This window comes from Rhincodon typus, chromosome 27 (assembly GCF_021869965.1).
Source record: "Rhincodon typus isolate 14 chromosome 27, sRhiTyp1.1, whole genome shotgun sequence".
Taxonomy (NCBI): Eukaryota; Metazoa; Chordata; class Chondrichthyes; order Orectolobiformes; family Rhincodontidae; genus Rhincodon; species Rhincodon typus.
In genome coordinates this window covers 23,186,982-23,200,528 of record NC_063358.1, presented here as the reverse complement: position 1 = coordinate 23,200,528, position 13,547 = coordinate 23,186,982, and the positions used below count along the sequence as shown (strand labels likewise).

Below are 13,547 nucleotides of genomic sequence, written 5' to 3'. Positions count from 1 at the left end.
AAAAGAGACTGAAGGGAGAGGGTGAACAGCCGGAGGTTATGGTACATATTGGTATTAATGACGTGGGTAGGATGAGAGACAAAGTCCTGCAGCAGCAGTTCATGGAGTTAGGTAGAAAATTAAAGAGCAGGACCTCCAAGGTTGTAACCTCCGGATTACTCCCTGTGCCACGTGCCAGTGAGGCTAGAAACAGGAGGATAGTACAGCTCAACACGTGGCTATACAGATGGCATAGGAGGGAGGGTTTCAGTTATCAGGACCATTGGGATCTCTTCCAGGGCAGGTGGGGCCTGCACAAGAAGGACGGGTTGCATCTAAACTGAAGGGGCACAAATATTCTGGCTGGGAGGTTTACTGGTGTCACTACAGAGGATTTAAACGGGGGGGGGGGGGGGGGGGGGGGGGGGGGGGAAACCAAAGCAAAGGTGAGTGGGCTGAAAGGTAACTAGAGAATAGGGCTGGTAAGACTCAGGAAGAGCAAGCAGGGTGTGGTTGCTGATCAAAGCGGATCTGGTGGACTGAAGTGCATCTGTTTCAATGCAAGAAGTGTAACCAGTAAGGCACATGAACTTACAGCTTGGATTAGTACTTGGAACAATGATGTCGTTGCTATTACAGAGACTTGGTTAAGGGAGGGACATGATTGGCAACTTAATGTTCCAGGATACAGCTGTTTCAGGCAGGATAGAGGGGGATATAAAAGGGGTGGGGGAGTTGCACTACTTTTTAAGGAGAATATCACAGCTGTACTGCGGGAGGACACCTAGGAGGGCTCATACCGCAAGGTAATATAGGTAGATCTCAGGAACTGGAAGGGTGCAATCACAATGTTTGGGGTTTACTATAGGCCTCCCAACAGCCAGAGGGAGATAGAAGAACAGATATGTAGGCAGATTTTGGCAAGATGTAAAAGTAACAGGCTTGTTGTCGTGGGTGATTTTAACTTCCTATATATTGACTGGGACTCACTTAGTGCTTGGGGCTCAGATGGGGCAGAGTTTGTAAGGAGCATCCAGGAGGGCTTCTTGAAACAGTACGTAGGTAGTCCAACTAGGAAAGGGGCCATACTGGACCTAGTATTGGAGAGTGAGCCTGGCCAATTGGTCGACATTCAGTAGAGGTGCAGCTCGGGAACAGTGATCACAATTCAGTAAGCTTTAAGGGACTGATGGATAAAGGTTGGTGTAGTTGTCAGGTAAAGGTGCTAAATTGGGAAAGGCTAATTATAACAATATTAGGCAGGAACTGAAGAATATAGATTGGAGGCAGATGTTTGAGGGCAAATCAACATCTGGTATGTTGGCCCACTCAAGGACAGGGAAGGGAATTTATGTGTGGGGCCAGAGGAAGTGGGCGAAGTATTAAACAAAAACATTGCATCAGTATTCACCATAGCGAAGGACTTGCTGGATGATGAGTCTGGGAAAGGGGGTGTAGATAGTTTGGATCATGTTGAGATCAAAAGGGAAGAGATATTGGGGGTCTTGAAACACATTAAAGGTAGGCAAATCCCCAATGCCTGACGGGATATACCCCAGAATACTGAGAGAGGCAAGGGAGGAAATTGCTGGGGCCTTGAGGGAAATCTTTGTATCCTCACTGGCTACAGGGAAGGTCCCAGAGATTGGAGAATAGCCAATGTTGTTCCATTGTTTGAGAAGGGCAGCAAGGATAATCCAGCTAATTACAGGCTTTACGTCAGCGGTAGGGAAATTATTGGAGAGGATTCTTTGAGACAGGATTTACTCCCACCTGGAAATCAGTGGGCGTATTAGCGAGGGGCAACATGGTTTTGTGAAGGGGAGGTCGTGTCTCACTAACTTGGTTGAGTTTTTTGAGGAAATATCGAAGATGATCGATGAAGGTAGGGCAGTGGATGTTATCTACATGGACTTCAGGAAGGCCTTTGACCAGGTCCCTCATTGCAGGTTGATACAGAAGATCAGGGTCAGAGGTGCGCCTGCAAGATGGATAAGAAACTGGCTCGGTCATAGAAGAATTAGGGCAGCAATGGAAGGGTGCATTTCTGAATGGAGGGCTATGACTAGTGATGTTCCTCAGGGATCAGTGTTGGGACCTTTGCTGTTTGTAATATATAAAAAATGATTTGGAGGAGAATGTAACTGGCCTGATTAGTAAGTTTGCTGATGACAAAGGTTGGTGGAATTGCGGATAGCGAGGAGGACCGTCAAAGGATACGGCTAGATATAGAGCGGTTGGTGACTTGGAGAGAGATGGCAGATGGAGTTTAATCTGGAAAAATGTGAGGCAATGCATTTTGGAAGGTCTAATCCAGATGGAAAATATACAGTAAGTGGCAGAACCCTTAAGAGTACTGATAGGCAGAGGGATCTGGGTGTACAGGGACACAGGTCACCGCAAGTGACAACGCAGGTGGAAAAGGTAGTCAACAAAGCATATGGCATGCTTGCCTTCATCAGCCGGGGCACGGAGTTTAAAAATTGGCAGGTAATGTTGCAGCTTTATAGAAGCTTAGTTAGGCCGCATTCGGAATACTGTGTTCAATTCTGGTCGCCACACTACCAGAAGGATGTGGTGGCTTTGGACAGGGTACAGAAAAGATTTACCAGGATGTTGCCTGGTATGGAGGGCATTAGCTATGAAAAAAGGTTGGAGAAACTTGGGTGGTCCTCACTGGAACAACAGAGATTGATAGAGGTCTACATGTTTGTGAAGGGCATGGACAGACTGGACAGTCAGAAGCTTTTTCCCAGGGTGGAAGAGTCAGTTACCAGGGGCCGTGAGTTTAAGGTGCGAGGGGCAAGGTTTAAAAGGTGATGCACGAGGCAATTTTTTTATTTTTTGAAAAACACAGAGGGTGGTGGGTGCCTGGAACTCGCTGCCGGGGGGAGGTAGTGGAAGCAGATACTATAGTGACTTTTAAAGGGCGTCTTGACAAATACACGCATAGGATGGGAATAGAGGCATACGGTCCCCGGAAGGCGTAGGGGGCTTTAGTTGTGATGGGCAGCATGTCGGTGCAGGCTTGGAGGGCTGAAGGGCCTGTTCCTGTACTATAATTTACATTGTTCTAGGTGATCATTACTGGGTTGTGATAGGTCTTTGATGTTGAATAGATAAAAGGGAGCCAGTGGATGTAATCTATTCGAGTTTGCAAAAGACATTTGATAAGGTAGCACACATTAGGATGTCTAGAAAGCTTTCAAAGCTGGATCATTAATATTTAAGGCTTTGAGACAGATTTTTAATTCAAGTGATCAAGGGTTATGGGTGGGGAAAAAAAAGGTAGGAAAATGGCTCAAGGATCATCAGATCAGTCAATACCTCATCAAATGGCAGAGCATGTTTGATGGACCAATGGCCTACTCCTGCTACTGTACCTTATGGCGTAACTTGACAAATCTTTTGATTGGCTTAAATAAGCAAAGTTGGAATAATGGGGTCACTTTTGTAAAAACATTATACAAGTCAAACTATGAAAAAGATATGGGATACTCTGGAATGTTATTGTGCAAAATAATTTTAGATCTCCTCTTAGGTTACAGGGTGATATTGAACCAGTCAATTACCTCACCATTTGTTTCAACATGGTATCAAACTGACACTTCTCAAATTTTGCTACTTTTTTAAATAATGAAACTCGTTCATCTCTTACAAGTTAGCATCCAAGTGTGAAAGCCAGTCACAAAATACAGTATATTAGAGGGCCCAATTTCCAAAGTATAAGCCTTTTTTTTTGAAAGAGATCTGATTTGTCACATTAGATTATCATAGAACTGACGCTACTCGTCAGAAAAAAACAATGACAAACACTTATGCAATTACCCCAAAATGACTTTGCTGCACACTAATGAAACTTATTTATTTTGTAAACAGAAGTACTTTTGTTCTTGGAATTTTCTGATGTGAACAACATAGCCAAAATTGTTCAAAACATTCTCACCTCTCAATCTTGAAGATCTCCCCAAGAAAGGGCCATTAGACAGATAGAAAAAGTGTATGTTTTAGACTGCATTTAATTGCACTTGCCCATAAATGTTATGGTTCAGCTGAATAAAGTATATCTTCAGGAGACCATTTGTGTCGTTACCTGAGCTGGAAAGCTGTGTTTGAACTGTCCACGCTGCTGCCAGAGACCAGGGCTTAAAATCAGAATAACTAGAGAGGCCTTAAAATTCAAAATTTGAACTAAACTCACTTCCCTAAATTTCAAATCTACATTCACTCACCTCACTCTCAAAAACTTCATCATCGGTTAGCAGCTGAAATTGGCCATCTTCATTTTCCTCATCCTCTTCCCTAAAGAGATTTAAAAGGCCAAAGAAAATGAAGCACTCAATTTAACAGCAATATCGAACCCCACATTGAAAAGGGCTCCTGATCTAGACAACACAGGGATCAGATAAAGGCTTTAAAGTTTTCTCTTACTTGTCTGTTGGAAAAGAGCCTGAGCAAAGTGCAAGCACCTCAGTCATAAGATCATCTGATGCTGTGGTCACGGTTTTTTGTTCCTTTGCTGCAGAAGTGATGGAAGATGAAGATTCTGCTATTGAGAAGCAAGAAAGATATTTTCCATTAATGCCACCTCAGTGGGACTAGAAAATGGTGTTTCAAATTTGTATCTGCCTAGTTCACATTGTGAAATAAGGATAAACACTGGAATACTATATGCTTTAAATTAGAACATCAATTTCTTGTCCCTCTCAAAACACATGGAAAGATCACTATTTAAATTTTAAAAAAAAAACAAAAAAAAGAAGTACCTGGAGATAGAAACTTGCCAGAGCAAAGTTCAAGCAACTCATCAAAATTTTGCTCTTTTTCTTTGCTCTTTTCCTTGGGTGTATCAGGATTTTGAGATTTAAACTCTCCGGAACAATAACCCAGCAACTCGCCCATGTTTGCGTCCATTGCATTTTCATCCATACTATCCAGAAGCAGTTGACGTTTTGACAGCTGCCACTTGTTAATGCGATGGCCCACATTCAAAAATCTACAATTTAAAAAGGTTTAAGTTTACTTAGAAGTTGCACTACTTCTCTATTCAATTATTATTTTGAAGATTTAAAATGCACAATGTTCCGTGCATGTACAGAAAAGTAAAATGGAAAATATACTCAGTATGGTTTAATTCACGGCAAGGAACACTTTAAAGTGGCTGAACATTTATTTTGGGAAAGCAACTTGAAGTGGTATGGAATAGAAAAGGCTTAAAGTACTCCGACATTGCTGTTTCAGCACAGACAGAAAGTTACAACTTTGGTAAACGTGAAAGGTAGTGTTAAACATAATTTAAGATTCAGAGCACAAATTAATGCTTAGCAACTATAAGGTATTATTCCTATTACCATGGCTGTCTAATGAATACAGAAACTCACCCATCTGAATCAAGTAACTGGCTTTGAGTTTCATCTTCAAGACAGAATCTGAATTGAGATTCACCAGTTGAGTTCTTTGGTTCTGGAGATGTATTGTACAAATCTTGTGAATCTTCTACCGGCATAGAGGGCTCTGATAGCTTTCCAGAACTCTATTGGCAAAGATACACGGACATGTAATATTTTTGACAAATTATACAGTACTTTTCCTGCATAAACAGTGTCTACATCTCCATCTGAAAGAATAGAAGATACTGGTGATGTGGTATTCATTACCATCTTTTGAGCCTAGCAAGTAAAGATTTATGTTGAACTGCATTACCGAAATGCACATTTTTGACAAAAGAGACAAATTCTTAGGGTCGAAATGTCTCTCCAATTACCAACAAACTGATCTTCTATTGGATGAAGAAAAGTTACAAAGGCTCAAGTTTTAAAACGAAAAATATAGCTTATATGTATTTAAATTTCAGAGCAGTTGGCATTCGAGCCAATACTTACACTAAAGCCAGTTCTCTAATCGAAGACATCAACAGCCTGCTCTCAAACTGAAATCTGACAAATTTGAACTTTTGCGATTTAAACTTACCTTGGATGCTGAACTGATGAAGCTTGTTCTGATCTGACTGTTTGGATTAAAGAGGTTGGGCGATGGTGATCTGAATCCTCCCAGCATAGCAACACCAAATCTGCCTGGCTGTTTGTTACATGGTTGGTAGGAGGGAATCATTGACCCAATTAGCTCAAAGCTACTGTTGTGACTGTTCTCCTTGGTTGTTGAGGCTTGGGAGGTGGAATCATCTTCATCTGAAATGTAAATTGTTGTCGACATTGCGTCAAAACTATCCCTGGCTTATGAAAACACCTTGTTCAGTAGTTAGTCACTGTTCTGAGACCAAATTTCTTCTCCTAAATTTATCATAGAGCTACATGAAAATAAGTTTAGTAACCATAAGGTGATTTTTATTTTCAGTCATTGAAGAAACAAGCACTTTGTAATGAAGTAAAATCACCAGGACCAGATTATCTGTATTCCAGCACGAAATAGTAAAATAAATCAATTTGATTAGTGAAATATTAGAGTTAAATCAATATCCGTGCCAAGAAGCAAAATCCATGAATGAAAAAACCAAATCCAGTCTACAATTCAACATCTCCACTTAAAAGTCAGGTTCCATAGAGAGAACCAGGTACCACTGGGTTAACTGCTCCCATTGCCAACAAGTTACCAACGCTGATCATTTATATCCTCACAAATCATCAGTGGCAGGAGGTACCAGAGATAAGTGCAATTTTCAGAACTACAACCTACTAAAAATGTGTTGTTTGCCTACAAGTCAAAATTTGAATTAAAAATAAAGAAACTTTATCAAGTTGAATTCTGCCAGATCAGAAAAGTGGCAAGAAAGATTTTTCTCTGGCATAAACATTATTTTTGATCAACTAGATGGAGAAGAGAACTTTGGTTTACATCTGTTTAAAGTAAATTAATAGCATGCTGCTAATTTCTGAGGCTTTTAGCAACAGGAAGTCATTGAACAGAAATTAAAACTCATTACCAAGTTTGCTATCTCCTTTGGGTGGACTCTGTTGAAGCTGTAGCCTCAATTTGTTGCCAGTAGTCTGTTCGCTGAAAAATAGTATAAATACTAGATCAGTAAAACCAAGAACACTTATAACCTTTAGGCATATAATTCACTCAGTCTCACCAAAACAGCAGCTTTTCCTGACTAAAATTCAGTTAGGCATTCCATTCCAGAAAAACAAAACAACGGAGTGTCAATTCTCCCTACTTGGATAATTGTCACAAATGATTTTGAAGATATTGATTTTGAAGAGGTCTGGCAGAAAGTTTCCATTTCTCAGTCAATGAAATTCAATAAAAGACTCATTGTATAGAACACGATTAATCCAAAGAGCTATATTTGTTTATACTCGGTCACACGAAGGTATTTTTGGGGAAATCGGATTAGCAACAAAATTTAGTCACAATTCAAATAAATTTACCTCCAAATTATTAATTTAAACTAAGGCAGAATTACAATTGTATCTTAAATTAAACAATCCATTTTTATAAGTAATCAAAAATCTAGGATGAATACAAAGCATTTATGAAAGACATGTTTCTAACAAGTTCAAAAATATAAACTTTAGTGTACAGTATAAATCGTGGAGACAAGACACAGATCACCATGGAAACATTTCATACAGTATCACAAAATTATTTGCGATTAATTCTTACAATGCTGATATTAAAATAGCAGGTTCCACTTTAAAAGCTCCACAAAGAGTAACTCCAAAGAATAAACCAAACTGAAAATACGTATGAATTACCTTATTTTACAGGAAGGAGCAGTGTCAGCGTTTAAGGCCTGTGAAAATTCTAAGGCAATAGGTTTTGGTGTTGGTGTCGATGCCTTCTGGGTTAATATGTCTTGATCTGAAATAAAGCATCAGAATGGGGTTAGTGAGACATGCAATTTTTGTTGCACATAGTAAACGAAATAGTTACTGTTGGATGCAGCTGGGAGCTGATATGGTGCCTCCAGACAGATTTTTAAGTTGAGCTTAGTAAATTTAACAGCTTGATAAATAAGCACAGTAATTGGAGTGATCCACTTATTGGAATATAAAATTATAATCATTTAGCAGTTAAGGTCAACAGCAACTGAAATTCAAGTAAATAGAACCTTTCTTGGTTGTGACATCGATATGGCTCTGACTCTGGCTTTTGGAAGCAGTGTAAAGCAAAGTCTCAAGCTTTACCTTGTAAAAAGTCTGGCAGGTAATGGAGGGTCCACAATATCCTCTCAATCTCTTTGATTCTTACTTCAATTACCCAATTCAAAAATAAATTGCTCAGAGGTCTTCAATGTAGAATAATGAACTTTTTGTACATCTATTAGTTAAATACTTCTCTATGGAAGAGAGTACCAAAATCTGCATGAACTGCTATAGAATATGCAAGACACCACAAGATTACCACAAGACAAACTAGACATTCAATGTTTCACACAAGTAAAACAAAACAAAGAAAACACAATCAGATTACTTCCAGTTTTTTCTGAATCTGGAAAACTTGACAGAACAGAATCAGAGAGGATTTAAAAGCTAGCCAGGCTTGAAACACCAATAGTGCTGAAAAGACAGTCGTTTTGCTGAAACCTTTCATCTTGCACTCATGAGTATATCCAAGAAATCTAAATTTGAAACACAGTCATAAACTTATACTACAGAAAAAAAAAAGTGCACCAATTAGTTGGCAAGTTGACTCTGATTAGTTGAGGTATTTCACAGAGAAAGCAACAGAAAGCGTAGACTCCTCAGGCTTCTGGCTAATTCAAAAAGGGTACCACTGAGAAACAAGTGCCAATCTATCCATTCCATTAAAACAGTCGATTTAATACAACAAATAAGCTTCCTTCATTTTTCTCCCCCCACCCCTGAACTTACAATGCTCAATGTGGGCAACTGCACCTCTTCTTCCCCAGGCCCACAAAGCTCCATGGCAAATCTAGGTACTGACACCAGCCATGAAGACCAGAGTAATTCCACCACATATAACATGGAATTTTGTTGAAAATCATACAATTAACAGCAACGTGTAAACATCAAGTATACAAAGAAAAAGGTCATTTTCGTGAACAAGCTGGTTTCTACATGTAGCACAGTGAGAGAGTTCAAAGAATAGATGAAAGTGCCCTTTGACAGGGTTTCACTTACTCTGTGCTGTCTCAGTAGATTGAGTGTCATTGTCTGCTTCCACCCCAGCATCCTCATCACCAAGGAGGAATTCTACAGTCTAAGACAAATGCAAATGCACCAGTGTCATTGCAAACAAAATATATCAAGACATGATAAATGGAGGGCACAAAACAAGCAAAACTTAAAATATGTTTAATCCTCCCATTTATGTATAATTTTCTTTCCAATTGGAGGAAAGTTTACTCTGTCCGTGTTAACTTTAATTTGACGATTCATGCGTTAATCTATTCCAAACAATTCAGAGCGTGCCCAGTCCACGGATTGGAGGTCAAGAGTTCCTCTGGAATGTAGAAAATCTTCTCCTTCAAAATACTTGGCCTTAAAGCAAATGAAACCCTCCAATTGTGTTTCCCACCATAGAGTTACAAAAAAATACAAGAGCTATCTTGTTTAAATGGTAAAATAAATGGGATAGTACAGCTTTTCTCTTATCATTACTTCAGATCTTGTTGCCATACCTCATGGTCATCTTCTTCAGACTCTGTCAGTTCTTCTTCCTCATCTTCTTCATTCTCAAAGCCCTGCTCATTATCAAGCTGGTACAATGCTTGCCGTTTCTGTCGCTCTTCTACACGACGCAATTTCATGGCTTCCTGGAGTTTAGCTTTCAAAACTTGCAGTTTCTCACCTGAACAATGCAATAAAGATACAATTGTAAGAGACAAATAGCTTTTAAACATGCAGCACTTTTTATAAAATGTATATTATCTCCCCCAGAAAACTTGGTTTACCAAAGAAGCCCCTTCTTGTGCTCTTAATTTCAAGATTTTTGGATGACAGAAACTTGCTTGGTGAGTTACTTGACACATGATTATTTTGCCTGCATTCCGATATCCTGCTCTATTTAGTGAAAACTAATGAGAGCAAGATAATACTGGTGCACAGATGAAGATATAATTTCACACACAATGCAACTTTAATTTGACAGAAATATTTTGGTTTTTTTTTATTAAGAGTCAACAAATCCCAGTATAGGCTTTATTTTAAGAAACACAATCTTCATTCTGTTCCCATGTCCTACTCAGTTATTCAGCTTTCTAAGCTAAAAAGGTAGGATCTGCAACCAGATTGGAAGCAAATATATTCAAAACTAAACTCTTAACAGGGGGATCAATTTAAATATTTTATGAATTTCAATCCATTAAGACAAGTTTTACTGATTGCACCAGTCAAAAAACAATGAAAGGGAATTAAATGTAAGTGATTTTTGAGACATTAGTCAATAATAGACTCCATGCAATTCTATTTAGCCACCAAAACCCATTAATGTTTATTACGAAGGGATGAACAAGTAATAGTTGAAGATTTATATGAAAACTCCAAGAAAAATCTCTGCTGCAGATTAATCAGCAACTCTCTCTATTCACTGAAACACTTGCCTGGCTTTGCTGGGCCAAATTCCTCCACTTCTTTTGTGCCCAAGGTTACCACTACCGAATCTGCCTTAAGTTCTTCTTTGCCATTAGCATCGGTCATTTTCCGAATAGTGTTAAGCTCTACACGACGCTCTTGGTTCTGTTTAACAGGCTTGATGCTATGTTTCAGAAAACGCTCTTTTAATGCTTGCAACTCTAAAAATTAAAACAAAAGTCACCTTTACATAGATATTGAAATCTTGTACCAACAGCAAAAAACAAGCTCTTTTGAATTTGTTTTTATTCAGCAAAGATTCACTTGATTAATTTAGCAAAAATACAATTACTCACTCTACACACATGTAAAATTTATAAACTGTAACAATAAAATTACATCTGAAATCTCAAAAGGCATTGTTAAATATAGATTTAAGGCAGATGGCAAAAAACATGTTTTCAAATTCTGGCAAGTTATAATGATCTGGAATGCAAAGTCTAAAAGATTGGTAAACATTATTAGTGAATCGACTGCTATGTCCATTCAGAAACTGATGAATTGAATAGGTCTTTCAAAGGGCTGACACAAGCACAACAAGTCAAATACCATCTTCTACACTACACCAACCAATAATTTTATGAGCAATCTGACATTTTATGTCTCCTTCCTTATAAATCACCTGCATCACTTTACTAACAGGTTTCTTTGAATGGATTCAATAAATTCAGGGCCAATCAATAATTCTAAAATAAATTTTGACAAATAAGTTGTCATTCTTGGCTTTTCTTAAATGATCTAAACTTCTGGCAACACTTTCCAAGTTGCGTTTGCAACCCTTTAAAACTACTACGGCCAAAAGGTGTTCAAAAAATGATCCTGAATGACCGATTCTCTGAACATGCCTTCCTTCTTGGAGGAGGAAAACAACTACACTTACCAATACACTGAAATAAGGAATTTACTAGGTGGGGTATTGGGGCAGGGAGTGGTGGCAGCAGCTCAATGTCTTCAATCACACCGTGGCACGGCTATCCAATGATTATTAGATAGAAAAGAAATGTGAAATGACAGGCCCGAATTTTGTAGCAGTTATGAAGCCAAATGGTCAGGGTTTGCTGTCATTGCTCTGTGAAAAGTGACACCAGCTTAAGTCTCCATTTGTGCAGTTAAATATGGAAATTCAGCTGCTGGAGACATTTTTGGAATATATTTACATGTCATGAGATTTTAGCCTTCAATTCCACTTATTATTATGTCCCATTTATTTATTTCAAAACCGATAAAATATCAAATGAGGAATTTAGTTCATTTTGCTTCCAGGTTTGTAATTTGAAGGAACACGTCAACCTGATGGGTGCCAAATCAATGGATCCCCAGGTGTCCAGTAGGGTAAGAGAGTGAGAGTCAAGCCAACCTCAAAAAGTCAAACACATGCTGCAAAAACTGGTAGTTCATTGGAGGCAGATCTTTCTTTGAGGTCTGGAAAAGGAAAAGTTGTTTTGCTACTAAACATGAAATACAGGCCAAACATTTTTTGTTGCAATGGCTTCCCAAGCACAAAATTCACCTAGACTTAAAATTCCAACACTTTTCAGAAAACATAATATTTAAAAAAAAAGACAACCTTTGTTTTCTTTGGGCTCTTCCAAGTTCACAAATGCACCTTCATCTGCACAAAGGCGAGGTTTTAATGTTAGGTCAACACCTAGCACCCGTAACTTATCCAATTTGCATTTTCGTTGTTTGGCCATTGAAGTAGTTTTCAACTGTTTATGCAGTTCTTCTTTATCTCTTGGTACTTCACTGGAGAGCTTCAGTACAGAATCAGGTACTATTTTATCAACCTTTCCATGAGGATTCTCAGGCAAAATTGTTTGTCCATCGCTGGACCCAGTTTCATCAGTTAGTTCCAAACAGAAAGAGTAACTGTCAGGTTCTGTGCTACGTTCGGCATTTACAGAGTCTTTTCCATTGCTTTCCAAGTCAGTGGAAATATCAGACTGTTCTATTATCTCAACAGGTCCATTGTGCTTTTCCATCTGAATTTCACACTCAGGTGGATTAGGACAAATATTTTCTTTATTATTTGATCTGGTTAAATTGGATTCTTCTACAGCTGAAATATCTGCAGCTGTGACATTTTCATTGTTACACGACTGATCCACGAGTCCATGATCTTGAGGAACAGCATTTATACTTTCAATCTCTGTTGGGATCTTTGAGGTGCCCTGTAGCAAGCAGGATTGATATTTAGCTGATCTGTAAGAAAATTGTGCATAGTCAGCCACAATCCAAATTAACATTTTTAACTCAAAGAAGAAATGTTAATCAGGGATAGTTTGAAATAAAGCACAAATCTATAAAGAATTTTTTTTGCTAATGAATAACACATTACAAGTTGGTCAAGTCCTAAATTTTAGTTATAGCTGCATAACTTCAGAATAGAAATAAAATAGTTTTATCAGGATTGAAACAGTTTGCAGCACATTGTGCAACAAGTTACTTCTACAGCTGTTCTTCCACAGCAGAATTGAGGTGCAGCAAAAATCCTCATGTTTGACATTTCTCTTAATTGTTTCTTTTTGGACAAGCTAAATACAGCAAAGAGCTTTTTGATCCAGTCCTTTGGACAAAAAGGGTCATTTACATTTTATTGCTGTGCTGGAAAAACCAAAAGGCAGCTGTTATTTTGAAATAGTGATTTCGGGACTTGGCAAAGATGGAGAGATCAGTCCGAAAGGTACAATTTACACAAGATTTGAATAATTTGAAACGTTCAAAAGAGATATTAGTTCAGAAATGAAAAGCTCCATTATTTTTCTTGGCAGCATTAGAAGAGAGGGAGGAAAGATTGCACAATCTCAAAAAAATATACTGCATTCTGGTTTCAAATTGCTTTGACATTATAGTTATAAATGTTTTTCCCATCCAAGTTACCTAGTGATGGAGATGAATTAACAAACAATGATTAAATTTTACTCCCACACCCATTTATGTAGCATCGTGCACATCCTTTACAGTCAAATTTCAAATAGCCAGTGAACTTGGATTAGTGCCATTAGGTCTATT

General features: G+C 38.4%; 1 protein-coding gene across 4 annotated transcripts in view; it reads right to left on the bottom strand.

The window, feature by feature from the left end:
* The window catches only part of LOC109911726 (claspin), a 107,721-nt gene that overhangs the window by 74,056 nt on the left and 20,118 nt on the right, over nucleotides 1–13,547 (bottom strand). For 3 of the 4 annotated variants that reach the window (XM_048613088.1, XM_048613089.1, XM_020511104.2), the window contains exons 8-18: nucleotides 12,103–12,737; nucleotides 10,505–10,696; nucleotides 9,584–9,753; nucleotides 9,084–9,162; nucleotides 7,695–7,800; nucleotides 6,920–6,990; nucleotides 5,950–6,167; nucleotides 5,361–5,512; nucleotides 4,746–4,975; nucleotides 4,411–4,528; nucleotides 4,212–4,281 (exon numbers count right to left, since the gene is read on the bottom strand). In XM_048613088.1, coding sequence (XP_048469045.1) covers nucleotides 4,212–4,281; nucleotides 4,411–4,528; nucleotides 4,746–4,975; nucleotides 5,361–5,512; nucleotides 5,950–6,167; nucleotides 6,920–6,990; nucleotides 7,695–7,800; nucleotides 9,084–9,162; nucleotides 9,584–9,753; nucleotides 10,505–10,696; nucleotides 12,103–12,737 — 2,041 coding nt within the window. The remainder of the gene's footprint in view (nucleotides 1–4,211; nucleotides 4,282–4,410; nucleotides 4,529–4,745; nucleotides 4,976–5,360; nucleotides 5,513–5,949; nucleotides 6,168–6,919; nucleotides 6,991–7,694; nucleotides 7,801–9,083; nucleotides 9,163–9,583; nucleotides 9,754–10,504; nucleotides 10,697–12,102; nucleotides 12,738–13,547) is intronic. The other variant, XM_048613087.1, reaches the window with a different exon arrangement.